General features: G+C 43.6%; 1 protein-coding gene across 3 annotated transcripts in view; it reads right to left on the bottom strand.

Annotated features, from left to right (window-relative positions):
- Positions 1 to 26,635, bottom strand: part of RCSD1 (RCSD domain containing 1) — a 35,296-nt gene that overhangs the window by 7,380 nt on the left and 1,281 nt on the right. The window contains exon 2 of one of the 3 annotated variants that reach the window (XM_085323008.1): positions 22,219 to 22,266. The exons of 1 other annotated variant lie outside the window; for it this stretch is intronic. In XM_085323008.1, the coding sequence (XP_085179134.1) occupies positions 22,219 to 22,266 (48 nt within the window). Of the gene's footprint in view, positions 1 to 2,013; positions 2,122 to 22,218; positions 22,267 to 26,635 lie in introns of all 3 variants that reach the window. One more of the 3 variants, XM_085323007.1, reaches the window with a different exon arrangement.

The raw sequence follows: 26,635 nt of genomic DNA, 5'->3' as shown, positions 1-26,635 counted from the left end.
CATTGTCTACAGTCACGCTGATTATTCTCTGATGAGGAAGAGGAGCTCACAGAGACAAGGCCTCAGCTGTGATATTTAATTTAATATTCAATTTAACTAAGAAAGAAATTTGCCAGGGGAGAAGGAACTTAATTGCAGGGAAACTTAACTGCAGGGACATTCATTTTGAATGTCCTCAGGCTCCGAGAAATACAGAGTTCTCTCTGAGAAGGAAGAGCTACATAGCACAGCTCCTGTAGAGTTGCTCCTTCTTACCTATTGGTTTGGTCTTGAAGATGAAACCTTTCTACTTTTATGCCATGCTCATTGCCTCTGCCAAGCTGTTAACACACCTTTTGTGTGTTAACACACAAAATATATGAAGAGTACTGTGGATATTGGATAGTATCTAKATGATAATATTTGGATAATTTTTTTACCTTCTTACAGGCAGAGATGTGAAAAGTTGGATCATGGCATCTTTGGCCTCYGTAGAGTTGACTGTCTCGGAAGACCAGTATCTGATGTCATTTAACTGCTGGTGGTGCTGCACCCAGCCATGGCAATGCTGCATCTCTAAGCAGCCATGGGCAGTCCTGCTCTTTCCCTTGCATCACACTAGGTACCAATAATATCATGTCTTACTGAATTTTGCAACCAGGCAATGCTGTGTTGGGCCTCGGTGATGTGTGAGAGGTTTCCTGGTTGATAGGTTCCCCTTTCCTGGAAAGGGTTGAAGACCATCTAGTCAGCCATTAATCGTAACTCAAGAGGGTGAGGAAGTGACAGATGGCTTGAAGAGAAAAGACAAGAAATTTTGTCCTCCTCAGTCCTTGGAGAAATTGACTTTTCTCTCATTGTGGGGCCTCTCCATGCTGCCTTGGCTTGGGAACAGCAGAGGTCTGCAGATAATACTAAGAGAGGTCTGGGAACTTGCTGCCTTCTTAGAGTGAAGGACTTAGCACAATTAAATCCCATACCTCAAAAAGAGGAAATGACTCTGGGAGAGATGGATGAGTGCGCTGGTGACTAGAGAAAAAACAATGCTTGAGAAGAGATTGGTTATTCACATYCTGGTGCCTGGCTATGAGAGTGTTAACCTATGATAAATGGCTGCATTCCAGTCCTGCAGGCCAGAGGTCACACTGCATGAAGCCAAAGCTGAAGATAGGATGGGTGACAGGGTGGATTCCCTTAGGCCCAGCAGGGACAATGCTGAAATTGCTGAAGCACCAAAAGGAAGCAGTTTAAAAAGGTACTCGCTGACAGATGAGGGCTGTCACTAAGCATTTATGATACTAAAAAGTGTGTAATAAAAGCAGAGACTGTCCCAGAAAGTCAGTCTCCATCCATAAATACTTTATCTTTCCTTACTACCTAAGAGAGGAATTCAAATGTTTTGCTTATCTGGTGCAAGACAGCTTGTGAGGTGAATGTTTGGCATGGTAGACTTTCAATAGAATAAAATTTCAGCATGACAGAGATAGGCACAATCTGAAATGCTGACATTGGAAAGAGGTTATTAGAGCAAATAAAGAGAGCTTTCTGTCTACAGCGCCATACAGCTATCTGAGGGAAACCTTCTCCTTTGGTGAACAAGGTACTGGTGACCTGCTACTAAGATGCTTAGTGGCTTCTAAATTGCATAATATGTTGTTTGCCTGCTTTTTCCATAGTTCAGGATTTTGCTATTTTATTATTCATTTTCACCCTCTACCCCTACATACATGTCCCAGATTGTACATGCTGTCTGCTACTACTAGGGAATATGTGTGTATCCTACTAGGTTTTACAATGTCTCGGTTACAGCATTTAGTTCCCCTGAAGCATCGCTCTACCAAAATATATGCACAAATCTGCAATGCATSGAAGATACTGTCATAGCTTGCACCACACTAGGAGTCAAATCCTTTGTGAATATTCAAAATCAAAGTGGATTTATGCTTAAATCACCCAGGCTCTAACTTCTGGATGCAGGGGTGACTGCCCCATTTACCATTTCTTTTACATACTGGTGGCTGCAGAGCTCCTTACCTCTTTTGCAGTGATACTGGCTGCTTGCTCTTTGAATTTCCCTGCTAGCTGAGCCACTGACGGTGTTGCYGAGTTGTCCACCTCTGAATTGGTTCCTGTTGGCCTGTTCTGACAAATCAGGAATAAGATGTTATGAGCAAAAGCTGGAAAAAAGGAAGGAGGCTAGAGAGGAGCCTGTGTATGTGTTACAAAGTTCAGAATAAGCAAGGACCAAACCAGAGTTTCTCATATCTGGTAACAGTCTCCTCATTTGAGAACAAAAGGTTTGGGAACACAAGACCTAACAGCATTTTCAAGTATCTGAAGCTCTCAAAGGAATCTCAGAAAATTAATTAATGCAGAGTCTTTCACCACTAGATGAAGATCATATAGCCATTTTTTTTCCACTGGAAACAAATGAAATATTTCCAATAAATGTCTGCTCCTCATCTTTTGCTAGCAGCAAGTAGGTGGAATTGAGCAATAAAAACCATTCCCATGCACTTTCTCAATCCTCACACTTATTGCTGTCCTGGTCACAACTGCCCTTCCTTTTCCAGTGGTTTTGCTGCATGAAGCCATTSCCTGTCCTTGCAGGAAATTGACATCTGCTTGGAGATAAGCCATGCTGTACAGCCTTTTTGGCAGTGAAATACTGGGGAGGGGGAAAATACTAGGCCTGAGAGAAGCTACCCCTCTAATATGTTGAAAACATGTTGAGAAGAAGGAGGATTGTTGGAGACTGGAAGCACAGCTCTCCCACAGCACACAGCTCTGGTCACCCCACATTTGCTTTGTTTTCTTTGCTATATGTGTATCAAGCAATATGACTAGAAAGCCTTAAAATCAAAGTTCATGAAAGGAAACCTTTGTTCTTTATCTCTACTATTTGATGCCAGTGAAGAMCAAACCAGAAGAACTATGAATAATGAATCAACGATCCTTATTTTGTTACAGGCTGAGACCTCAAAACAACAAACCATCAGAAAGGAACCTTATACCTCTGATCCCTATACCATCTTCATTATCGTATGACCAGCACCACATTTCTTATTCCTCTCCYTCCATACCCTTCTGTTTCTCAGCCAGAAAGTTTCACCAAAGGCCGTTGCTAGAGGAGAGCATTTCTGTTTCTCCAAGGGCTCCACCAGTGCCCGTCCTTCTTTCATGCTGCTCTGCCTAGAAGAAACATGGTGTCTAGCTAGCAGAACCCATCCTTTAGCATTGCTGGAGGTGAAGGGCCTTCAAAACAAGCTGGCCAACATATGGGTCATTTCTTTTGGGCCACCATACTACAGGGGCTAAAGAAGTAGGTATGGAAACTTGAAATCATGTTGMAGGAGTGATTTGTTGGCACCTAGTTTCTAGATTAGAAGTTAATAGAGGAGATTACACTAAAAAGCAGCCCAAGTCATAGTATAGCATGGAGCAATTTCTAGTCTGAAATAGCTGATATAGAACAATAAGGCTAAGGTGAATTTCTGAGTACCCTTTCCCTTCCTCAGGAAGCTGTAGCTCCCAAAGAATGCCATCTTCCTTCTCCTAGTCCCACAAGCCCTTCATAGGTATCTGGTTCCAGGGTCCTAACTACATCTGTCTTTCTTTGATCAGCTTGCCTGCATCCAGCCACGAAAGCTGTATCAAACTCTCTCTTTCTGGTGAACTTCTAGTACCTTCCCCACCATCTTTTCAGCCTTCATTACAATACTTAAAGGCAGGGGGAACGGCAGATAAGGGAAAGGGAAGAAACAGTGAAGTAAACAGATCTGCAGGGCAACTTGCTGCACATGAAAAATGACAGCTGGGCTGAGTGGGGAGGGAGACGTTCCCCTGCTGCAGGCTAGCTCTGTGTGATGAAGGAAGAGCAGGCTGGAAATAAGAGGGAGCGAAGGAGGAACCTGAGTAAGGGAGGATGAGTTGGGAGGCTTGGCTCTGCCACACCAGAACCCAGAATATCTGGACATAACAGAAGTGACGTCTGAACTCAGGGCTCGGTACAAGCTGAAGAGCTGCAGGTGTGCAGTGTCTGAGGAGGAATGGTTGCCTCCCCTATAACCTCCTTTTCTCTAGTCTAGAGCTTCTTTCACACCCGTYTGCCTTAACGCAGAAAAGACAGAGCACTTCCTCTTGGCCTCTTTGACCTCTTGTTTTGGGCTTGGGAATTTATTTATTTATTTATTTATTATTTATTTTGAGCTGCAGTCTGGAAACATAGCTCCCTTTCTGTGAATTTGATCAAAGCTCTGAGGCTGGAAAGGTTCCATGCATTTTTCGTTCTGCTGGGACAAGGCCTTGCCGTACGGCTCTCATGAGTGTGCAACTTGCCGCAGGCACACAGGAAGCCATGGACATGCCATTCTAAGATTAGAACAAGTAGCCCATGGACTGTGTCCTCCAGAAACTGCCAGCTGCAGACTGTCTGATTACATTATGCGTTTTGCAACAGGAAAAGTCGCTTCTTGGATCCTTTCTGGCAATTATACTGCAATCCTGTATCCAGCTCTTTCTACGGCTTCATTTTTTCTCAGCTGATGTGCCAGGCTGCATGCCTTCTAGTCAACAAAGTTCACTATATTGGGGCACTGAGATGCAGAAAGTTCCCTTCCTCAACAAGTGCAAAAACAAGAGTACTGTCCCTTTACTTCCTGAGATGGGACTAGCAGTCACCCTCCTGCTCRAAGGAAGGTGGGAAGCCTCCCTTTCTCACTCTCCCTTCAGAGATGTAGCAGCCCTCAGCGTCTTCCACSTCTAAGACACATCTGCACCTCTCACTCCAGAGCTGGAGTGCTGGATCYCTCCTGTCCCATGGCATTAATGCTTTGTGTCCCACTCCCGATAAGATTTCCAGTCTTGGTGACGTACCACAACACTTTTCAGAATGATGAAGAGAGCACTTCTGCTCTTGTTTAGCAAAGAAGTTAAGATTACTCAGACCCAAATTTTGTCCTCTTTGCAGCCCACTGCAGATTCTTCTGCTTTTCAGAAAAGAAATGTAGYTAGCCTGGATGGGCTAAAAATAGAAAGCTAACATAGAAATCCATCAGTAACCTGGTGCCTGCTACTCTGAGGTCTTTCACTCATCCATTAAAAAAAGTATCTAAACTTTTTTCTAAAAATGTCAGATAGAGCAGCAAAACCGGAATTAAATTGTACTGTCTGTGCAAGCATGATACTGTCGACAAAAGTGGAAGTGCAACTAACGAGTTCTCTGTTTCATTTTCCTCTTGCAAAAAAGTTTATAAAACTGAGGAAATCTGAAAATGTTTTTCAACCCTATTTTTCTTCATCTGCTCTTCAAACTAAACGTAGWCTCTTTGATCTTTGATCTTAGACCCTTTGATTGACAGCGTTGGAGAAGAAAATTCTGCTTTTATTCATTGATCAAGTACAGTCATGGCAATTCAAGCTTCCCACCAAAGCCCGTGCTTCCTTTTCCTTTGGAGTCCTTGACTCTGCTATACTTTCCACGCATCTCTGATCCTGCAGCAATTGCCTAAAAAGTGGCATTGCTTTTGGCATGAATACATATCCCTGCCTCTCTCACAGGCTGCCTGGCAGAAACACTGTTAGGCCCCCTGCAGAAATGTCACAGTTGGTCCCTGCTGTGTCTGGCAAGGCAGATGGGAAAATTTTGAGCTGAGACGCCTGGATGTAGCAGCACAGGTAGCTGTGGCTAGCACAATCCCAACTTCATTGGCAATTTCCTGTGCCAGAAGACATTAGGGCTAATAAGGCTGTGAGAGTAACAATGTCTTGCAGAGGGCTGAGCAGACCCCTCAGGACAGCAATGTCATAAGCTGGCTGAAGGACATTTGCTGATTCTCCTGCTAGAGCCTGTGTAGCCATCAGGGGCACCAGGGCAAAGAAGGTGCATGTTAAACACAAACAGCAATGACGTCCAGAGACTGAAAAGTTTCTGTGTGGATAACATTTATGTACTCACACAAAAAACTTTTTTTTAAAGATTGTGGATTTAACCTACAGGGGGGATTACCACAGGAGACAACAAGATTCTTATGAAATCAAAATTACAGAGAATCCAGGGAAAAAATGGGAAGCCAGGTGGTTGGGTAGGGAATGAATTTGAATCTCCTGCTGTAACTGGCACAAAACTGGCTCCAAGAGCCCTCTGCTAGCAGTTTTGGTCATCACCTTTGTGATTAAAAGCTATCGTGACTCCATCTCAGGGGATTCATATCCTACCAGTTTTGTTCATCTTCTTGACATTGTCCTAAATATGCCGCCTGAAGCGCTAGCCTAAAAGTGTACCAGTGGGGGTTGGAAGCACATATTGGATGAGAATCTGGGTTTGGRCTGGTTCCTTTGGCTTGGCTGATGAAGAGAGCAGAGGTCTATTAGCTGCCATTCAGCGAAGTGTTTTGGTTTAAGCAACACTTAAATACCTGCTGAATGACAACAGAGGTTTGTACTGCACTGCTCTCCCTTCCTCTCCCCTGAATCCTCTGACTTGCTTGTTTTTGCTTGTTTAGCATATTTTGGCCACAAGGACCAGCTTTTATCTGAGAATATAGCCCTTTGCAGCTCTTTGCTAGGCTTGGGTATTTAGTGGCTGTGAAGTCAGTAACTATTCCATGACTGTTTGTGTTGTTCCTATTCATTTTCCACCCTCATTTTTATGCAGCTGTATCTGAACCTGTTTTTGTGGCCACTTCCTGATCTTCACTTCCCTCCCTTGCTTCTGAAGAGCSTCACCATTTTCCTCACAGGCGCTTCTCACACCAGTCCGTAGCGTCAACCTGCTTTCTGTGCCCTGTGCTTGCACAAGCACTGTTACGCCTCCCTGCAACTCCCATAGTGTTTTTCATCACCACACATATGATCTCCCTGAGAAAATGCAAATGTGGCAAAAATAATGAAAAATACAGTGTGCCAGCAACAGACACARTAAGGCACAGGAGGCTTGGGCTAGTCTTCTGTTTACAGAAATAGGATCCTGAAATACTGATCGTCAGATCCCAGCTCTCCATGCTGAAAACAAGAGAGGATCAGTGCTTTCAGGGCAGACTTTCCTAAGATCCTGGTTCTGGCAGAAAGACAGTTTATGTTTTCAGCTGTTCACTCTCCCTTGACCTTTCGTTTCCCCTTACCCCCTTCTCTTGTGCACTAAACTAAATCACTGAAATGGTCTAGGCTAAAAATACATCCCTCACCTCTTTACAAGGTTATTTTTAACCAGGATCATTTCAGTAATCCAGTTGACAGCACAGCCCTAGGAGCACTTGCACTGCCATAGCAGGTGGGGGAGGGATGGCAGGAACAAACTGCAGCTAATGGATGACAACTTCTCTTTAACCGGTTTGGCTGAAGATGCCAGAATCTAAAAAGAATGATGTCCTTGCATGTCCTCCTGCTGAGAGGGTTGATGTTACAGAGAATAATATTTTTGCATGCCTACTGGTAAAGGCTGTTCTAGTCTGYTGTGTCAGTATTTCCCTCCGCAATGTGTTGCCTTCTGTCCAAGCTATGGCTGAGCGCAGGCAGTGAACCCACAGAGTGCCTGCGAGGGATCCCAGAGAGCATGTTATTAGCAGCTGAGTGATCTGGAAGAAGTCCACAGTAAAAATTTGCAAATATTGTGGCGGAGGTCTCCAGCAGCTCCCCCTTGAACAGCGGATGTCATGTGCTGCCACTGGGGAGAGGGTTTTCCAGGGCATGTGGCAGAGCATGCTCTGAAGTTGAGCCCCGGCTGTGGCACTGGCACCTCTCCGGCAGACACAGACCCTGGCCCTGCACCACTCGGAGTTGGCTGACAACATGCTAACATAAATTTCACTTTCTCTCAGGAAATTTTCTGCCTATCTCTCCTGCCCACTGATGAACCAGGTATCTGATTTTAAGAGGCGTGGTTTCATTCACAGGGGAATGGAAGTGGTTTTGGTTGTTTTTGTGTGACCACGGTGCTGGTTTAAGCTGCTGCCATCTTCACCTTCTCTCAGCTGTGCTTACAAAATTGTTTGCCRGACTGTGCCATGAACCAGGCTGGGGAAGTAATTCAGACTAAAAATAACCCAGCCAATAAAAGGTTTTTCTTAATGCAGGACAGTTCCCTGAGGTGGATCACCATGCCATCTTCCAAAGAGCTGCGCTGGCATGATGGAGGGCGTAATGTGGGCATAGCCACTGCTGGAGCTCATGGTATGGCTGGAAGGGCAGCTCTATAGCTCTGGTACCTGCTCAGCTAAGGAAGGGATGGAGGAGGCATCTGCGGGGAGGAAACTACTTAAGACAGTTTTGCTGCCAAGGTAAACATCATCACCCTCTGCCTGGAGTCCACCAAAAAGCACTGGAAAGCTGTGCTGTGCTTGCCTTTGAAGTTAAGTGCCTATGCTCACCAAGAAGCTCAAACTCAGAGGCGAACAGAACTTCCTGCAAAGCAAGAAACTGACAAAGCAAAGCAGCACTCCTAAGGCGAACKACATGCTTTCTGGGCAAAGGCTTTCCAGACACTACACACACCCTTCTCATTTTTCACTAAAGTAGCTGCAGGATTTAGGGAGTCTTAGGCTTTGTCTGCATGCAAAAGATTATGCCATGTACACTGGATAACTATCTTAGCTTGCACAGCAACCAAAATCTGATAAATGTGCCTTTTTTTWAATGCAATTCAACTCTTTCACAATAGGTACAGCTGAAAAAAAGCCATTCTCAAGCTTCTCAAGTACCTGCTTCTGTCACAGGAGACAAGATTTGAGAGTGCTGTTTTAAGTTGTCATGAGGAGTGTGCCTTCCCACAGGGCTCCACAGGGTGGGAGGTGGGTGAACATTTCTTCTCGCTGCAGGGAGGTGTTGTAGCCTCCCTCTTGAAAAAATCCCCTGGCATGCAGGGTGTTTGCTGAAGCAGAGATGTCCTTCTTGCTTGCAGATCAAGCAAAGACAAAGTGATGACAGTGCTAGGTCCTCCCATACTGCCCCGCCAATTTGGGGTGTCCGTATCTACAGGCAAGAGCTAATTCCTTCTCCCTGACCAATCTTCTGTTCATCTGCAGAGGCTGGTTAGAGGCAAGAAGGCCACTGAATGGTCACAAGGTACAGCATCTCTGGTACAGTTACTGTCTGGAGAGAATTTGAACTATGCTCTGGAGAAGGCATCAGAAAGCATTTGGTCATGAGCAGCCAAACACTGTATGTGAGACAAATCCCATGTGGTTAAAGGCCATAACAATATTCAACAATGTGAAACATAATAGTAATGTGTCTGCATGAAATGAAATAATGGATTTTTTTCCATCAGATACAAGGATCCTTCATCCCTATTCTACATATAAATGTCCAAAGAGGCCACTTCACCAAACAATCTTTTTCTAGTCTTGGTAAATTTATTGTTCAAGGAAGAGGTTCTAAAGGAAACTGTTCTCTTAAAGCAGAGAATAGTGCAGAACTGACAAGCTTACATTCACCTGGGAAAATCTGCTCAACGGCAGGAAATAGATAACTGAATTTTCATCTCCAATCTCTTGTTACAGGCACCAGCTATTTCTGCTGCCATGTTTTTTAAGTGCAGATTAGATTAGATGGGCAGCTGTATAGAACTCCTCTTTAAATGAACTGAAATAAAGTTTAAGAATTTGTTTTTAGCTAGGTTTGGATGCRAGTTATCCATTCATCCACAAAAATCTCTCTCCTATGTAGTTTGTGTGGGTTTGCATTTTTCATTCAAAGCCATTTCTCTGTGTTTCCCATTTAGATCAATCCCTATTTGTACCCTCATGCCAACATAATCTGAGCTAATTTGTTTGTCTGTGTGTATGTGAGTACATCAGTAGCATCCAAATCATATYGAAAATGGAACATTGTTAGGACTGAAAAAGGAGAGATAAGTTAGAGGGGGAGATTTAGAACAAAGCTCCCCCAAAAGGAGCAAAGGCAGGAGAGTGGGAAAATAACTGAATCACAGCACAAGGAATTGGCAGCAAAAATCAGTGGAGGCTATGCACAATATGAGCCTGTTAATTCTTCTCATTATCCACGAAAGCATCACCAAAGGCTGAGCACAGATTACCCAGGAAGTGGGTGGGCTTATGCTTGCTCTAGTCTGTTTTTCACATCCCTAGAAGGAAATCTCAGGGTGCCTGTTCCGCCTAGAGCTCAGCAGTCTGCTGGGCCCCCAGCTCAAGAGGCAATACGTTCCAAAATRTAAACTTTGAGTAAACAAACCTCTTCTTGCTTCGCTGACCCCTCTCCATCCCAACGAAGCATCTTTCTTCCTGTCTCTCTCTCTACACTTCTTCACAAATCATTCCCATTGGAGACCTTCCAGCTCTCTGTTTCAGGAGGGATTTATGTGGTTTATTTATTCCCTTGGCTTCTTATCTGGTAATGAAGCTGCTCCTGGTCTGGTTGCAGTAAATTTTAACTACTGGCAGAAGCCCTGGCTAGAAGTGGCTGCAGTGATACCTCATAGCCAGTTCCTGGTCTATCTTATCAAAGTAGCACATAGTACTGTGGGATTTAGGTCCAAGACTTTTATCTGCATTTCCTACCATTCATTCTCCCCTTATGGAATAGGAGCTACAATAATGGTGCTGGGCTTCACCAGAGCAGAAGCTACTGTGTGAGCCTTTTCTGCACCTACCTCTGGTGGGGCTGTGTGAACTTTGCATACTAGAGCTTTAATTACAGTTGTTTTCCAGGCAAGGACAAGRCTAGAATACTTTGTAGATCATTCAGGTGTATCCTAAATGTTGAAAAAGAAATATTACTTTTCTAATTCTCTCTTTCTGTTTCATTTTCTTTGAGCAAGCTTCAGCAGAAGCTGCATATCTCCCTTTCATGTGCCAGATCAGCATTTTGTGATCTTTAAGAATATTGGAATCATGGAGTCTTCATCCTTTTCCTCCAAGTTGGGATCAGATGGCTGAGCAAAAAGGAATAGCTGGCCTCAGACTACCGCAGGTCCTCCACTAGCAGGAGGCAGAAGTGAAACACAAAAACAAGTTGAGGAAATAAAGATTGTAGTTGAGGTACAAAACATTGTATTTGAAGTATAAAAGAAAAGAAGGATTCCAAGAAAATTCCAGGGCTCCTATCAGGACATACAATCCAGCTGTGAAAGAATCTAAGGGCATTGTGGTGCATAACAATGATTCAGGCACTTTGTAAAATCCTTGGCTGTTATTTGCCAGGCCTGGCATTTTAAAGGTAGTGTGATCACTGTTCTGGTTTGACTTCCAAAAAAAGAAATTAGTGAAAAACCTCTATCCATCTCACATGAGCATGCATGCAACAGTGCAGAATCATTGCACTACTAGGAGAAAGCTTTTTCCACATTAAAGTCAAGTAACCTCCAGGTCTGATGGACATCACATGTAACAGATTAATCTTGCAGTTCTAGGGAGGAAATCTGTGGCCCTCTGGAATATGCTGTTAGTGTCAGAATATGGGCTCCAGATTTCTGAGTGCTCTGAACAGGAAAGGACCTCAGATTAGATCTGAGATCAGAGCTCCTGGGCCCTGAAGACAGGTTAAAGACTCTTCTGACTCAGGCTCACATCTCTTCTGCATGCATATCTCTAGACTTTTACCTGGCTGTAGATTCTGGTTTCCTTCAGATAGGTGAATACTCACTAATTAAGAGGTATCAAAAATATAGAAACATGTTAGCCACAACAGTTTTGGAGACAGGCAGGAGGAGGTAAGGATTCCTGATTATACATGCTACCTTCAAGATCAGTCATCATTTTTRCTGACCAATGTTCTCTAGCAGCTTTCTTCAGTTTCAGTCTTAATGCAAGCAAGAGCTATCACAAACAGCTCTAATAAAGATTTGACTAGAACCACTGAAATGCATGTCACAAATATCAGGCCTCTTATATTCTTTTTCTAATGTTTTCAGCTGACAGCAAGTTTCTTGCCTGAGTGTAAAAAATCACTGCAGGACCATCTCTTGATGTCTGCAAATAAGCTAGCCACAAAACAACTCGGACAAGTACAACATCTGTCCTCAGAAATGGTACACAAGTCAACACTTATCTCTCCATGGATGACTGAACACAGTATGTGTGCCTGAACTCAAATGCAAGGGTCTTGCATAGCCATAATGCTGGTGATAAAGAGGAAGGCACTTTATAACGTGAAGCAGAATAGTATGAAGCATGCTGACTTCAAAGGAGGGTTGCATGTTTATTTGTTTTTAAGAAAAAGAGCAGGAAAATCCCACTTTACATAAAATATGTAAAAATATGTAAACTTTTCCTGTGTTTGGGAAGAGCTTGCTTTACAAAAACATTTTTCTCAAGACATGCAGTGGTTTGATCTTGACCCTCTCCTCCAGACAGCTCCCTCATGAGCTGTTGCCATCTTGGTACTCAGGGCCAAGCCTAGCACAGAGGATAATGTGAGGATATTCCAAGTCAGTGATGACAACCAAGCTTTATCCAGAAGATACTCAGCAGCTCCGAAATACAGTGCAGTTGTTTTAGAACTATAGAGGCTCAGATTTACCAAATTTAAAGGCTCAAAAAATCAAAATTTGGAAACTGGGCAAAGGTGTGAGATATCCTAGCCAAAAACTAATAAAGGAAGAACTGCTTTCCAGAGGAAGCAGCACTGTATTGAACTTGTCTGCTACACTATAAAGAAATGCTGGACGTATTTCCCACTTGCCTACTAAAAGTAGAGGGGAAATTCCTCCTTGTTGTCCTTCTTACAGTAGCTTCAGCTACCCATGCCTGCATGTAAAAGGCCTGGAGAATTAGTACAGTGGTTGAAGTGAGGCTTTGCTGCCTGTTTGTCTGGATCAGTGGTTTGCTCAGGATCTTTCTCTGGCGCTTTCCTCCAAGTCACCTCAGGATAGTACAGAAGATTGCGTAGAGCTCCTGAACATGAAGACCAGTGGTTGTCCTCAAAAAACCGCCCCCCCCCCACCTTAATCATACTCAGCAATGAGCACCGCTAAGTGATGGGGGTTGGGTGGCATGGTTTAAGAGCATTGCAAATCCAAGTGCAACTCCATTGTCTCCAACAGTGCTGTTCCTGTTGATGTCGGAAGAACCAGCTGGTGCAGGACTGGAAGGGGACAGGTAGGAGAGAGCAGCAGGATTATAGGAAACATCTGCAGACATCAGGAAATTAGAAATGGTAATTATACTATTTGCTTTCTATTTCAGACTGACTGCAATGAAAATAAAGCGAGATAATCACTGCTTTAGTGTACCCTCTGAGAAGTGCCTGCCTTTGCTGTTGACACATTTCTACTAGCAAAGTGGGTGCAATGCTAATGTTAGGTAGCATCATTTCTCATGGTTAATGGAAGGTCAGTTACAGAGTGCCAGCTTTCTGTGCATCTTCTAAAAGGCTTCCCTTCTCCTCAGAGTAACTCCATAAAGTCTCAGTTTAACTCAATTAGGTGGGGCTATTGTTGCCAGTCCCACAGCCTCATGGACCTGAAGTGAAAAAAGCAGCCTCCTGTTTGCCCACACAGACTTCTTTAGTAACATGTCCTAATATCAATAGTTTGGCCTGGAAAGACACTTATATGGAAAGAGTATGCCAAATACTCTGTACTAGCCTTTGGCTGGTGCTGAAAATTTCTGAGGCTGAATTTATGGCAAGTTGTTCTTTTCCTCATGCCATGGTATGCATCTCCCTGGAGGACATGGCCTGTGCTTTCCAAATGCTGCCCTGTGACATTAGCAAACCCATCAAATGCAACTGTGAAGAATAGGAGTTAGATCTTGATTCTCCCTTTTAGTAATGACAATACTTAGCAATTGCATAGTGCCTCCGTGCTCCCAACACTGTACAGGCCAATTTATTACAGCAGCTGTATGTCAGAGCCTCATGTGGAGAGGGCAGTGTACTAGTTTGTGCATTTGTATGCATATCTTGCAATTGCTGGACATGATACAGAAACAGTCCTGAGGGAAGTCAAGGGTTTATCTGTCAGGGGAGTTCTCAGGCCACTAAGACACAGGTTTGTGCTTCCTCTGCCCCRGGCAACCTTGATTTTTTTGCCATATGTTGGTATGGCTTCCACAGGAAGGCTAGCCCTCGGTTTCCCTAAGCACCAAATTAAAACTCATCTCTTGCTCGACAGACCAAAAAGTTTCAAGTCCACCCCCCTCATGAACAGAACTGAGCCCAGGCTGTTCACTTCCTGAGCAAATCGCTTATCACTCATGTCAGTGGCTGCCAAGAACGGCTTGATCAAGTGTCATCACTACCAAAAGCGGCGGTGAGCTGCAGCACCTGGTCTCTCCCAGGCAGCGTGCCTGTGCAGGAGGCGACAAGCATTTAACCACACTCGAAGGGAGATGGCAACAGCTCTTGGCTCTGCTGTGGCCTAGGCAAGATAAGACAACTGGCTGTTCAACCAACAGGGAACCTTTTTCCCTGCTGCTCAGGGAAAAAGGCGGTAGGCCATTTAAAAAATATTATTTTGTGTGTATGTATCGCATTTTGGCAGTCCGTGGTTGGGGACATTGCAGAAATCTCCACCAACACGTAGGTGTCACCTTCATTTTATGATGCTTACTGCTRTTCTCTTGTGCTTGCTGTGCTCAAAGTATCCTCTTGGGAAAGGAATGGAGAGCAGAGATGAGGAAGTGGGGCAGCGGGGAACGTAACAGGGGAATGCCTGATTTCTAACAGCAGTTTGGCTTGGGCAGCAGACCACCCACAGACAGGTCAGATGGGGCAATCTCTGGCTTGTGCAAAAGTAGAGTTGTAGGCATGGGCTGAACTTCAACTCAAGCAGGCAGATGCCTGGTCAAGGGAAGAAACCACCAGAGTTAGGCAGTGGCTGCAAGGGGTTTTCCCACACTGAAGATGTAGAGTACAGTGTTTCAGTTCTGCTACAGTTGATCTCATGCAAAATAACTTGCCCTCAGCCACCCAAAGTCCAAGAGAGAATTTTAGTTGGAGGCTTCATGAGTCCCACCTTGACACTTGGTCCTCCATAGCACACTGGCTTTCTGCTATATGCATGGCTGATCATGACTACACTGTGTGAGGCAGCGTAATTGAAGGATTCCTGTAATAAGGGACCTGAGCCCCCCAGTCACCCAGTGCTGCATGGCTCCTTAGGATGGTATTGATAAGGCTGTGTTCATTTGGTGCTGTGCTCACCCTCAAAGGAGTCATCAGCTCAGACATAACATTATATGAGCATGCACCCAGACCATGTGTCTCTGCATTTCACTTCTGTATTTGGGGCCACTAGGATATGCAGCTGCCTGAAACTTGCATAGTATAATAAGGACTTTGGGCACATATTAGTTGAGATGCCCTGTTGCCACAAAACTCTTCCTAGGCAAGTCCTAAGGCAGTCTAGCACCACAAACTGATTTCCTCTGGTGAACTACGTTTTTAAGGAGATTTCAGTCTGGTTTCTAACTGAACTGATCAGATTTTTAAAAATTTGGTAATATGCAGCATTATTATAAGGGCCTCTTAAAGACACTTCRCTAGTGATACAACAGATATCACATCTTGCTCACATGATCCCTTGTTTTTATTGGCTTGTTTGTTCAACTTACCCTTCCTGTTTCTAGCTGCACAGCTGTACTGTAACAATTGTCTGTATGCACAATAAAGTACATAAGCTCAGCAAGCAGAGTCTTGGTTTCCCCAGACCATGTCAATAGTATAAAAGGAAGGAGAAGCAAGATGATGTCAAAAGTAGTAAAAAATAATTAAAAAAATGAAATGAGATTTGGTGCCAGAAGAAAGAATATGCAGGAGGAAATGCTCAAAAGATACCGGTAGAGTAGGGTAAGTCCTACTGTAATGAAAACCTAAGAGGCCCAAATGACAGGTATGCAGGTATAATAAAAGGTTGTTAATTGCCAGTGAGTGCTGAGGCTATGCAGGGGGGAAGCAGCGCTATATACACTAAGGAGAAGTTGTCATCAGCAAGATCATCAGATTCTGAAGACAGAGGACATTTGCTTACTGACAGTGAAGAGCAGAGGGTAGAAGGGCTAAGCAGAGAAGCAAAATTTGTTCTGCCAACAAGACCAGTTGCCCACAGACAAGGCAACTGGCATGGTTGAGGCAGCAGGAGAAACAGCAAAGCTTCATTAAGGAGTCCAATCAATTCAAGGAGAAATGGCCTTGGGCTTTCCTGTAAAAGAGCCAGGCTTATGTAATTGCCTTGTTAACAGCCCCACACAGCTGCTGGCAGACTGAGGCCAAGCAGTCAACATGGAAATACTTTCAGGCAGCAGGAAAAGGACTGTGGATAAAGCTGATATCTGGCTGAACCTAGTCAGACACAGCCACAGAAGTGGAGGAATAGAGGCTCTCAGTATAGCATRCTTCTCTCAGGGGTAGCTCTTTGCAAGAGGTGTTTTCTTGTAACCTGAAACAGTGCCAACTTCAAAAAGTCATCAGTCTAGTGCTGGGTTTTAAGTCTAGCTAACAATCCTGGTTCTCCTTTCTGAGCTTTTGGGGTGTACTAGTGTCTCACATTAAAGGTTTACTCTGCCGTCATGAGGGCAAGACATTCTTTTTTTTTAAGGGAGGCTGAGATACTCCAGACACTACAACTTCAAGAGAAGAAGAAATACAGCAGGATTCAGAAGCTGATAATTATATGCAGCTACTGTATATGTTAGTGCATTTCAAGCCCTCTCACTACTACCCAGGGGTACCCTGTACACTGCAAAAAGGAGGTAAGCAATCAGTATCCTAAAGCACTGAGATATAATGATGCTACTAATTTTACAAAGATCTCTGCAATTACTAAGTTTTTCTAGACTATAAGACTAGATTAAGGTGTTTCCTCCTTTTATGATGTCCTGGGAACTTAGTGTCCTGACTATTCTCTTCACTTTATAATGTCTGTATTTGAAATACTGGCTGTATTTATCTGGAACAAACAGTTTCAAGAAATTAGTGTCTGTTGTAATGAATACTTGGCCTTAAAAGAACAGTGCAGAACTCATCCCTTGCTCCAAGAGAACACCAGTGACACATCTGCAGTCTTCTCTAGCAAGTTTATAATAACACTAAGTGTTTTGGGGAAAATATTTTGTGTCTGTAAAACACGTGCATTGCCAGCGAACCAGAATCTTGCAGCAGATATACTGTAGCACTCCTATTACTTATGATTATGAAAATCTGGATTGGGGTGCTGAAAATATGGTCCCTTACTCTGACATACCCTGTCAAACATAGTCATCAGATCCCCTCTAAAAGAAGGTAAAAATGAAGGAAACTGGTGGGCATTAACTTGGCAGCATGATTTCAATATCATCCGAGAGCCAATGCACCACTTCCCAAATAGTCAAAATCCACAGTCTCTTTCAAACTGCACTACTTTTCCTTTATTTCCTGGTCCCCAAGATTTCTAAACATAAATCTTATCTTCATTAGCTGAACACAGGAACACAGCTTTCAACTTAGTTCTGGAGGAACTCTTGCTGTTCTGGTGTGTCAAGCAGGATATATTCCTGGTTTGCCAGCGACTCCTCTCTGTCTGATGGGCACCCTCAAGCAATAAATGTTGTCTTARAATTTGGTTTATACAACCAGACATGAGCTACTGTAGSTAAGTAAAATGCAATTATACATGGRCAAGACMTGTAGGGGGAAAAGGGGAAGTTGTTTCTCTCAGAAATTAGCCTTTGAATAGGTAAGTCACAGAGGTGGTGGTGGTGTAGGAATTCAGATACTCCAGTTCTGGGCGGGCACCTTCGGAGTCAAAGGCTGATCTCTACTCTGGTGCAGTGGTTCTGATGTCTTAATCTACAGCTGACAACAACTGTTACAACTGCAGCCTGGCTGGACTAGAGCATATTACTTCCTCTGTGTCTTTAGCAGCTTGTACTGCCAGTATATGGAATCTGTGCTTGAGCTACTCATGCTGTTAGCAAATACCTCACAGGTAAAGGGGTGAAACAGCAGTGTTGAGGAAGACCATTAATAAGCACTGTAAGACAGCCTGCTTACCTAGTGCAGTGTTTGCACTGGCTGTTTGCTCGAGGCTCTTGTTCCTGGCATGTGTCCTCGTAAGGATCCTACTTGGCTTCCAGATGTTTCCCTCTCAGGCTTCTGGCTGTTTTTCCTACTGGTCTGGGAATTGTATACAGCCTGTCAACTTTCCCCAAATTAATTGATGCTTGTCTGTGTGTACTTCCAGGCCTAGTCCTGGGGAGCTCTCACTGCTTGAAGGGGGAGTTAGTTCCTGCAGGAACAACCGGCAAAATCTCCTGCGCAGGCCACAGAGAGCGGGGGAAGCAACACAGACTCTAAGGCAAGTGCATCCGATTGCAGGTGAGCTCCCTCTTCCAGGAACGGGGAGAGAGTTTGACAGGAAAACTGTGGATGTCTGCATGTTACTTGAAAGTTGGGAATAAAATACCTGAACCATAGTTASGATTAAAATGCACAGAAATTAATTTAACATGTGCAGCAAATTATTATTTTAAACCATGTGAATCATAATGTTGCTTTAGGCCACTTTTGGAGCATCATAGATGACGATACAATATGAGGCTGTGTTCTGCTCTCACCTACACAAATTTACATGCTTGGGTAACTGCTTTGAAGGAAATGAGCTGACCTATTGGAACAGCCTGGGTGGTAGGAAATGCCTTAGCTTTATGAATCATTTTTTAACTGCTGTTCAGTTTAGCTTGTCCCTGATTTGCCTCATCTGGAGTGAGAAAAAAAGCCCTGCTTTTCACAGAGATCTGAAATAAGATGAACATCAACAGGAAGAGACTCAGACATGATGTTTCAGGTGGGATGAGGAGAAGACAGCTCTTGGGCTAAGAGAGGTTGATTTTAGGCAGGTGCATACACAGTCTGATTAATTATCTACTCTGAAGCAATTCAGAAGGCCAAATGAGAAACCTAAGTCACTGAACCATCAGAGAAGGGATGCAGATGATGTAAGGAGCAGGGACAATTCAAAATATTTCAGCTAAATGCTTTCAGTAGACTGTAAATACCTCCCCATTTGGAGTTAAACTCAACATAGATACAGTCTAGTTGTAGCTGCACAGAGATTCAATTCTTTTTAATTCATCATGCCGGGAGCTGAAAACCAGAAGGTAAATGAGCCCACACAGAGCTCCCAACTGCTGCAGCTTTCAGAACTCATCAGTTAGGACTGCGCTATCTTTGTCACACATTGCTATTAAATTAGGTCTACATTGCATACAAGCAGGGTGGACAAGGAGGTTCGTACTTATCTCAGCCAGGAATTTAGTCTAAAAAGATACACAGATATGGTATGGAGGAAAGTGATAGTAAGTATGCAACTGGCAGCCAACTTGAGGTGTGAATGCTAAGCTGTATCCACAGAGATGTCTTTTTTAGTTGGTCCCTGGAAGTTTCAGTTCCCCCAGCAGCAGTTAGGAGCTGGGTCCACGGGGCACTTTCTCAGCAGTGGTCTTTCCTTTGGCTCTGTCTAGAGTTTCCAGTTTGTGGGACCTCTGAAAACCATGATCTACACTGGGCAAGCCAATTCAGGCACAGGAAATTTGCARTTACGTTTGAAAATGCATATCTAAATTTTCAAGCCCAGTCTGGATCACCTCTAATAATACATTAGGAATTTAGTGATTTCTGTAAATAAATGACTCCAATGTCTACTGAGCAAAATACATCCTGAGGAGAATGCATCCTGAGGACAAGCAATCCTGAGCTCCAGCATAGCCTTTGATGTGAATTTCTTCTGCAATTTGAGAAAGATAATTATCTCTGAGTAACCTGCTTTTGAAATTCTCCCAATACRCCTGTAAAGGAGAAAGCCAACATTTGTAAGAGCTTTGAAATACTCTACTTATTTCAGTGCTCTATTTCTTTTTCCTATTGGCTAATTTAAATTCTTACATGTTCATGCTGTGACAAATAAGACTCTGGGTTGAATGTTCCTCCAACCTCAAACACAGTTTCTCCAGGTTAAGGCTGAGGCACTGGAACGAGGTGCACATGCAGTGGCGACTCAGTGCCTGCACTCCACTTTTTCATGGGGTAAATCAGGAGAATCTGGCCAGCATGTCTCAGATTTCAGAGATGTTAAAATGAGAAGTGATGAGAAGAAAAATTATATTCAACCTCCAAAAGAGTGATTCAGGAATTTTTGAGCTGCAGAGCACAGGCAGAAGAAATACAATATGACAGTTTCATTTCTTGATAGGTTTTCTTTCCCCAAAATGAAAAGGCCTCCCTGAAGACTTCCAGCTTTGGCCTTTGAGACTCCCAGTGTCTGCTGCAAAGGCTGGAAGGGCTGCTCCAGATGACGCAGTGTGTTGGATCTGAACGTGAAGCTGCTGTGAGGAATGGACCTTGTAAGAAAGGATCTTGAGCACCACACTTCTGAGCAATTCCCTGCAGGGTCTGGTGTGTAGGATGTTGCTCAGAGGTCACTCCAGTCAGGCTCTCAAGGTCATACCTGGAGTAGTGCAACTGTCAGATCCCAGCACCAAGGGCAGACAGCTGGACTGGGAGGGCAGGGTAGAAGAAGGTGAGTCCCATGCTCAGGGCATGAGGAGTGAAAGGGATCTGAACCCTACTATGAATACAAGGAACAGAGGAGAGTGGCTGARAAGAAATCCCTTGATGATTACAGGCACAAGCTCCTTAAGCTGTACAGAGCAGGACTTGATATTACATGAGATTAACAGTCCAGTATCAGTGAAAAGGCAGCTTTGCATTGAGATGGGAGATGAAGGAGAAGATGCTGTAACTTTTCTTGTCTGACTTGTCACTGTTGTGTGACCTGTTACCTCATGCTCCAGTGTATTCAGCAATCCTCTTTCCTTCCATTCTGTTTTCTTTACAGACACACCTGCTGTCTAGAGGAYTGATACATGTGTGTATACTTGTTTGCATTGACGGCTCTTCTGCCCCTAACTGGGAATACATACACTGGAAAACACTGGGTGTTCTGGAGGGACAGTATTGACAGCTCTATGCAGTGTGTCAAGACTAAGTGGGAAACCAAATTGAACTGTGCACATTTAACAAGTTAAATACATACTAGCTGTAGGGCCCAAGGGTTGAAATTCCAAGGAAACCTGGCACACAAGCTCAAGTGTGTGTATATGAAAAGAGAGAGGAGGAATAAAGAGGAGCCTTTTCATCTGACCTTGCATCGGGGAAACATGGCACTCAGAAGAAAGGTATTTCAAGAGTATTGACTTGAATACCCCATGATTGCTTTTGCAGTAAGCAATTTTAAAGGATGAAGAAATCCATTCTTACAACAGGAAGAAGAAATACAAAGTAACATAGGTTTTGTTTTTCACACAGGCATTTAAACAACAGTTCCCAGACTCCTGCAGATGTTATGCCAGTTTATTTTGACTTAGGTTTCCCATAGGTAGAAGTTTGCCAGGCTTGAACAATGTGATGTAGCAGGAAGGAATCATAAACACTTTCGGGGTTCCATGCTTCCAAGTTGAATAGCCACTAGTTTCAGTAAGCAATTCCACATGGGGAAGGAGGGAAGAAATAGTGCCTTCCTGCCCCTTTGGTGGCCCCATCAATACTATTGCTTCAACTCAGCAGAATATAGCTCCTGCCATTATCTTTTCAATGCTCTGTCTGGTCTATTTTTAAATCTCTCAAGGGAGAGAGGTTTGAATGCTACTAGATCGCACAGCTAGAAATCCTTGCTTGTATTTGGTGAGACATACACCTCCCTTTAATTTGATCCTACTATTTCTAGGCATACTGCTTTTCCAATGCACTAAATAATTGTTTCCTCTGTGTTAGAAGGTTTAGTCTGCTGTTTTCTGTCTCACCATGCAGTTACCCTGACTTAACTCCATTCTTCTAAGGCAGCCTTCCCCCTTCTTCACATTTTTGTGTCTTTCTCTGAACAAGAAGTTCAGAGATTAGTCTGCATCCTCTAGATATTGTGGTTTTCCAAACTGCATGCAATAATTTGTTGTGCTTGCAAAGCTGTGATCAATGTGAGTGTGTATCTCACCTTAAGAAGCTCTGTGTAGCTTGGTTCAGTGATAATGCAGCAGGAAAAGGTATTTTGTAAAGTACTTCAAGTACTTCAGAAAAACAGTACCGCATGCCAGAGCTACCAACTCCAACACCACCACAATTTGAATTGCGGCCCTATCATGCTAAGAGCATGCGTTTCAGAAGCCTAATATGAGCATTTACTCTGCTAAAGCTAGCAGTAATAAACCAATATCCTTCGCAGATTGGCCATTGCCCAAAACACTGTGTGCATCTCATTATAAAGGGTGGACAGGTTTATTTGCATAAGGACACTTCATACAACAAACAACTTACCACCTTGTTGCCTGTTCTGTGGGTTTTGAGTACTTTTAAAATTTGATCCTGAAGAACAAAAGAAAAGGGGCTTAGGTCTATACCACCTATTCATTTGACAAGTGAGTAAGATTTATCTGGGCCTTTGCTTGGAACTGCCTTCCAGAAGCACCTTTTAGCAAGTGATGTGTTCTTATCTGAGAATTTGGTCTAGTCTCTTTTCTCTTTTATACAGAACACTTCATTTGGCACTATTGGAGCAGATAAGCCTCATTTTTGTTGGTACATTACCAGTACCCATATACTGAAGATAAGATATCACAAAGACATGGTCCAGACTTGATGTTAAAGTAAAAGCATTTCTGGCATAAAACTCAAAGCTGGACACATTGTACCTTGGATGAAGATAGACTTATTTCAGTGTCTTATATGATGCTCCGTAAGAACAAAGTAGCCCATACCATGGACAACAGCTAGGTGTGAAGGAGTTGTGCAGTGGATATATAATAGTCTCTCCTTATACAGCAGATCTCCCGTCTCTAGAACCAGTTCAGCCTCATGTATGCACTAGTGCAAACTACCAAAGGCAAGTTATGACATTATACTTCACAAGTCCTTCAAGCAGGTTCTCTTGCTGCTAGATAGAGCTGCAATCTCATATCCCAAACTAAGGTTGTAAAGTTGGTATTTTAGGAAAGGCAGTGTCCAACTCTCTAGAACTGTTAAGTAGGCATGAACTTGTTAGCTTCATGTTAAGCTAACATGAAATCAGTTAGGAAAATTATCCCTTGTTTGTACGGCTTTGGTCATTTCCATGAGGAAAACCAGCAGAGCTTCTGAGCAACAACTATAGCAGCCATCTTAGAAAGCAATGCTGATTCTTTCCTTTGTCCTTCAGATAAGGAAATCCTGGGAATGTGGTAGGAAAGGTATGCATAATATGCTGTTTGACAGCAATATGTCCACCCAATTCAATGGTGGAGTACAGGGAAGAAGGTTTTTCCAGAAAGCCTATTAGTGTGGCATGGGATACTCAAGACAGTCAAAGACCAAAATGGGGAGTAAGGGAGAGGCGAGGTCACAAGAATCATCCCTTCTCCACTGAAACAGTAAAGCTTTAACTTTGTAAACGACTTACTTTAGGGTTTCCTCTAGGTACAAGTAAGGGCTATGGCACAGCCCATGGGGTTTGGCTTTGTCCCTTTCTGACCCTCGAGAAGGGGTTTTATGCAGTCATTGGAATGGGGAAGTCTGGCAAATCTGATCCTTTCCAGCTCTGCTGCAGACATGCTGTTTACTGCCAAAGCAGGTCCTAAATCTGTCCAGACTAAGGAGTAAAACAAGGTCATACAAGACCTTTCCTAGTATGTTTAAGTACTCTTTTCTTTCTCCACACARGCACTCTGTATGAGTGTGTCATTTTGATGAGTCGGGAGGAAATGTTGAAAGTAAGTGCATTTGAGGTGAAAATGTTCTATTAGGCAAAAAGAAAAAAGAAAAGTGGAAAAGGAATGTTTTAACTTTTGGAATGAAAGCAAACAGCAGAGCTTCYCGTGAAATGGGAATTCTGTTTCCTTTCAGTGCTAATGATAGCATACTAGCTGTGCTCGGTCATGGTCCCTCCGCTACAATGGTGGGTGGGGAATTCGCTCAGCCTGGTGTATTTCTGTGTGTCTTATTGACCTGCTACTCCGAGCATCATAGCGGATAAAAATTTCAGCCCTCTTGACCAAAGAATRCTAATTGCGCTTTCCTCCTTCCCCTCCACTTCAGTCCTCTTGGGTGACAGGTAATATAATCATAACGCAGTATTCCTATGGACAGGTAAGGGCCTCTACTGAAATACAGCTGCCCTGCAGTTTGGAAAAGGGCATGATTTCCCTATAAATCTGGCAGGATGCCGTAACTTTGCGGTAACAAATGTGCCCATCACAGCATCTGGCTGACCAGGGCAAAAGGAAGAAAGGGCTTCTGATCTCYCCTGTCTAAGACAGTTGAGGGAGGGGATGTGTTGGAGCCTGATGAGGTTTCTACAGGCTCCTGCTGCAACGGAGAATAGAGAACTCAAAGGAATTTTCTCCACCCTGCTCTGGTTTTTGCTAGTGGGGGCAGGACAGGACCCAGGGACTCTTACAGCATCCACACCTGACAGAGCATAGGCCTTTACAGTAAAGACCAACAGCCCAATGCTCCCCAAATGTCCCTGATGAGGCCACTGCGGTGTAGGGACAGCACAGATCCTGGGACTGGGACTGTGTCCAGCAGCTGTGCACAGAAGAGAAGTGGCCAAGCAAGCAGAGAACTGCTCTCACCCCTAGAAAAGCTTTCCCTCTGTTGAGCTGGTGCAACTGGCAAAATGAAGATCCATCAGGAGCTAGGTGCAGAAACGAGACATGGGAATGTAGGCCTCAGAAAAAGAAATCAAATTTTTTGGTAGGTGCGAAGAAGAAGGGAGCCTTTTCAAAACAAACTTAGTTGCTGCATCTACATGGCTAAGGGAACCCAGAGTACCGAAGGGAGCCAGCAAAGTGAAACTCAGTCTTGGATTGCTTCACCTTGTTTTATGAGTAAAGTTCACAAGTCTCTGTGCTCCCAAGCTCCTACAGAAAAGCTGGAAAGAGAACAGCCATAACAACTGTTGAATGTTTGCAGTATTTCCTACTCAGCTGGCTGCAGAAAGCCACAAGCACTTTCAATGGATGCCTTAAGTCACAACATTTTCAGCAAGGTTTATTACAACTACAAGAATCGGACAACTGAACCAATTCTGAAGGTGTAAACCAAAAAAACAGCACAACTTTTTCTCATCCTTTTTGGACTGTGGGCATTAAGAARATTTAGTGGCTATTTTTATTTAAGAGAGGCTTTGCTTTCATTAGTGCCAACCCTATGCATTTTTAATATGAACTTCTCTTGATTTTGGTGGTTTTGGTGGAAGCTTCAATCATTTCAAATTCTTTTCAGCAGTCATAACRCTAGAATGAAAACTGATTCTCAAATCTACTTTGTATCAAGGAGCAGGGTCTTCAGAAAAAACCYTGATGATCATCAGACTCACAAAATTATTTGAACTAGCAACAGCAGGGTTTTGCTGCCTGATCTTAAGCAATCACAATTGCTGCTTACAACGGGGTGCGTTCCTGATAGCAGAATGGCAATGACTTTTGGTACTAGCTCCTAAGGAGCAGTAAAACCACACTAACCATACTAAGAAAGTGAGCCCAACTATCTTGCTTCTCTAAGTTTTTCAGAAATACTGTCTTTCTGCCAGAGATGTGATGGAAATCAGCTGGCTAGGTCAGCCCTTTGTCCTTCTTCCCCTAGTGCTAGTAATCCCTCATGTGTCCCAGTAGAGCAAAGAGCTGCCAGTTATGCCAGCAAAAAAGCCCAGAACAGCTCTGCCTGCTATTGCTGAAGCAAACGGGGAAATGACAGAGCTTCTCATTCTCGTTGCACAGGAGCATTAAATCTGTTTTTTAATGCAAAAGACTGTAATGACTCTCTATGTCCTGTTCATGCTGTCTGTGAAAAGCTCTTAGGAAAAAGCAGACAGAGCAGGGAATTGGGAGGCGGGAAATCAAATCTTTGCTCTTGGCTCTATTTGTCTAATATCTTCTCATCTGTGGAACATTAACCACCTTTTCTGAGGGCTGGAGTGGGTAGGGAAGACCAAGTGCACTACTTGAAAGATGTTTTGGGAGAGGAGATGTTTTAAAAATGTGAATAGATGCAGCAATCTACAGATGATCAGAAAACCTGGCAACAGGGGGAAACAGTGGGAAACAAAGGTAAAGGGACTCAATCTAGAGAAGGAAAGTCATGGGTTAAACATTTCAGAGAACCTTTCTGACAGTCAGACCTGCCATATGTGTTACATGTGTTTCCCAAAAGGAAATGGAGGGCCCATCCCTTACTACTCTGAAAGCACCACTGCACCACGCAGCAGAGAACACCCCAGGGGTGCAGGCCTTTCTGTGTGTAGAGGAGAGGAGATGGGGCAGAGCGCCTGCGACACGACAAAATATCTGTTTCAGCCCTAACTTAGGCTTTGCTCCGTGACTTCCTGTGTACAGCAGTTGTAACAAATTAAGAGTTCAACTCCCCTTCCCCTCTGAGACATCACAGGATGCTGCATAGCAAGAAAGAATAAAACAAGCGTTAACAGTTACTGATTCAGATTCTGACAGACCTAAAAGCCCTCATAAAACCATACAATTGTCATGCCACAATAAGGTCTATGCTGGTTTGATCAGTGCTCAGTCCTTCCCCACACCAAGACCTGCTTAGATAGCCTCTCAAAGACTTTTCTTGTAATGAACATGCCTGATCTTTTACCCTSGCCTGTGGGGCAGGCCAGCACAGATAAGAAGGACTGTGATGTTAACACCTGGGTGTTATCAGAACTGCCCAGCTGACCTATGTGCTGGAAACCTTCAAA

Source organism: Rhea americana, unplaced genomic scaffold (assembly GCF_003343005.1).
Source record: "Rhea americana isolate MKP2758 unplaced genomic scaffold, rheAme1 scaffold_81, whole genome shotgun sequence".
In the NCBI taxonomy this organism is placed as follows: Eukaryota; Metazoa; Chordata; class Aves; order Rheiformes; family Rheidae; genus Rhea; species Rhea americana.
Note: the sequence above shows the minus strand (reverse complement) of the source record. Positions and strands in the feature narration are given on the sequence as shown.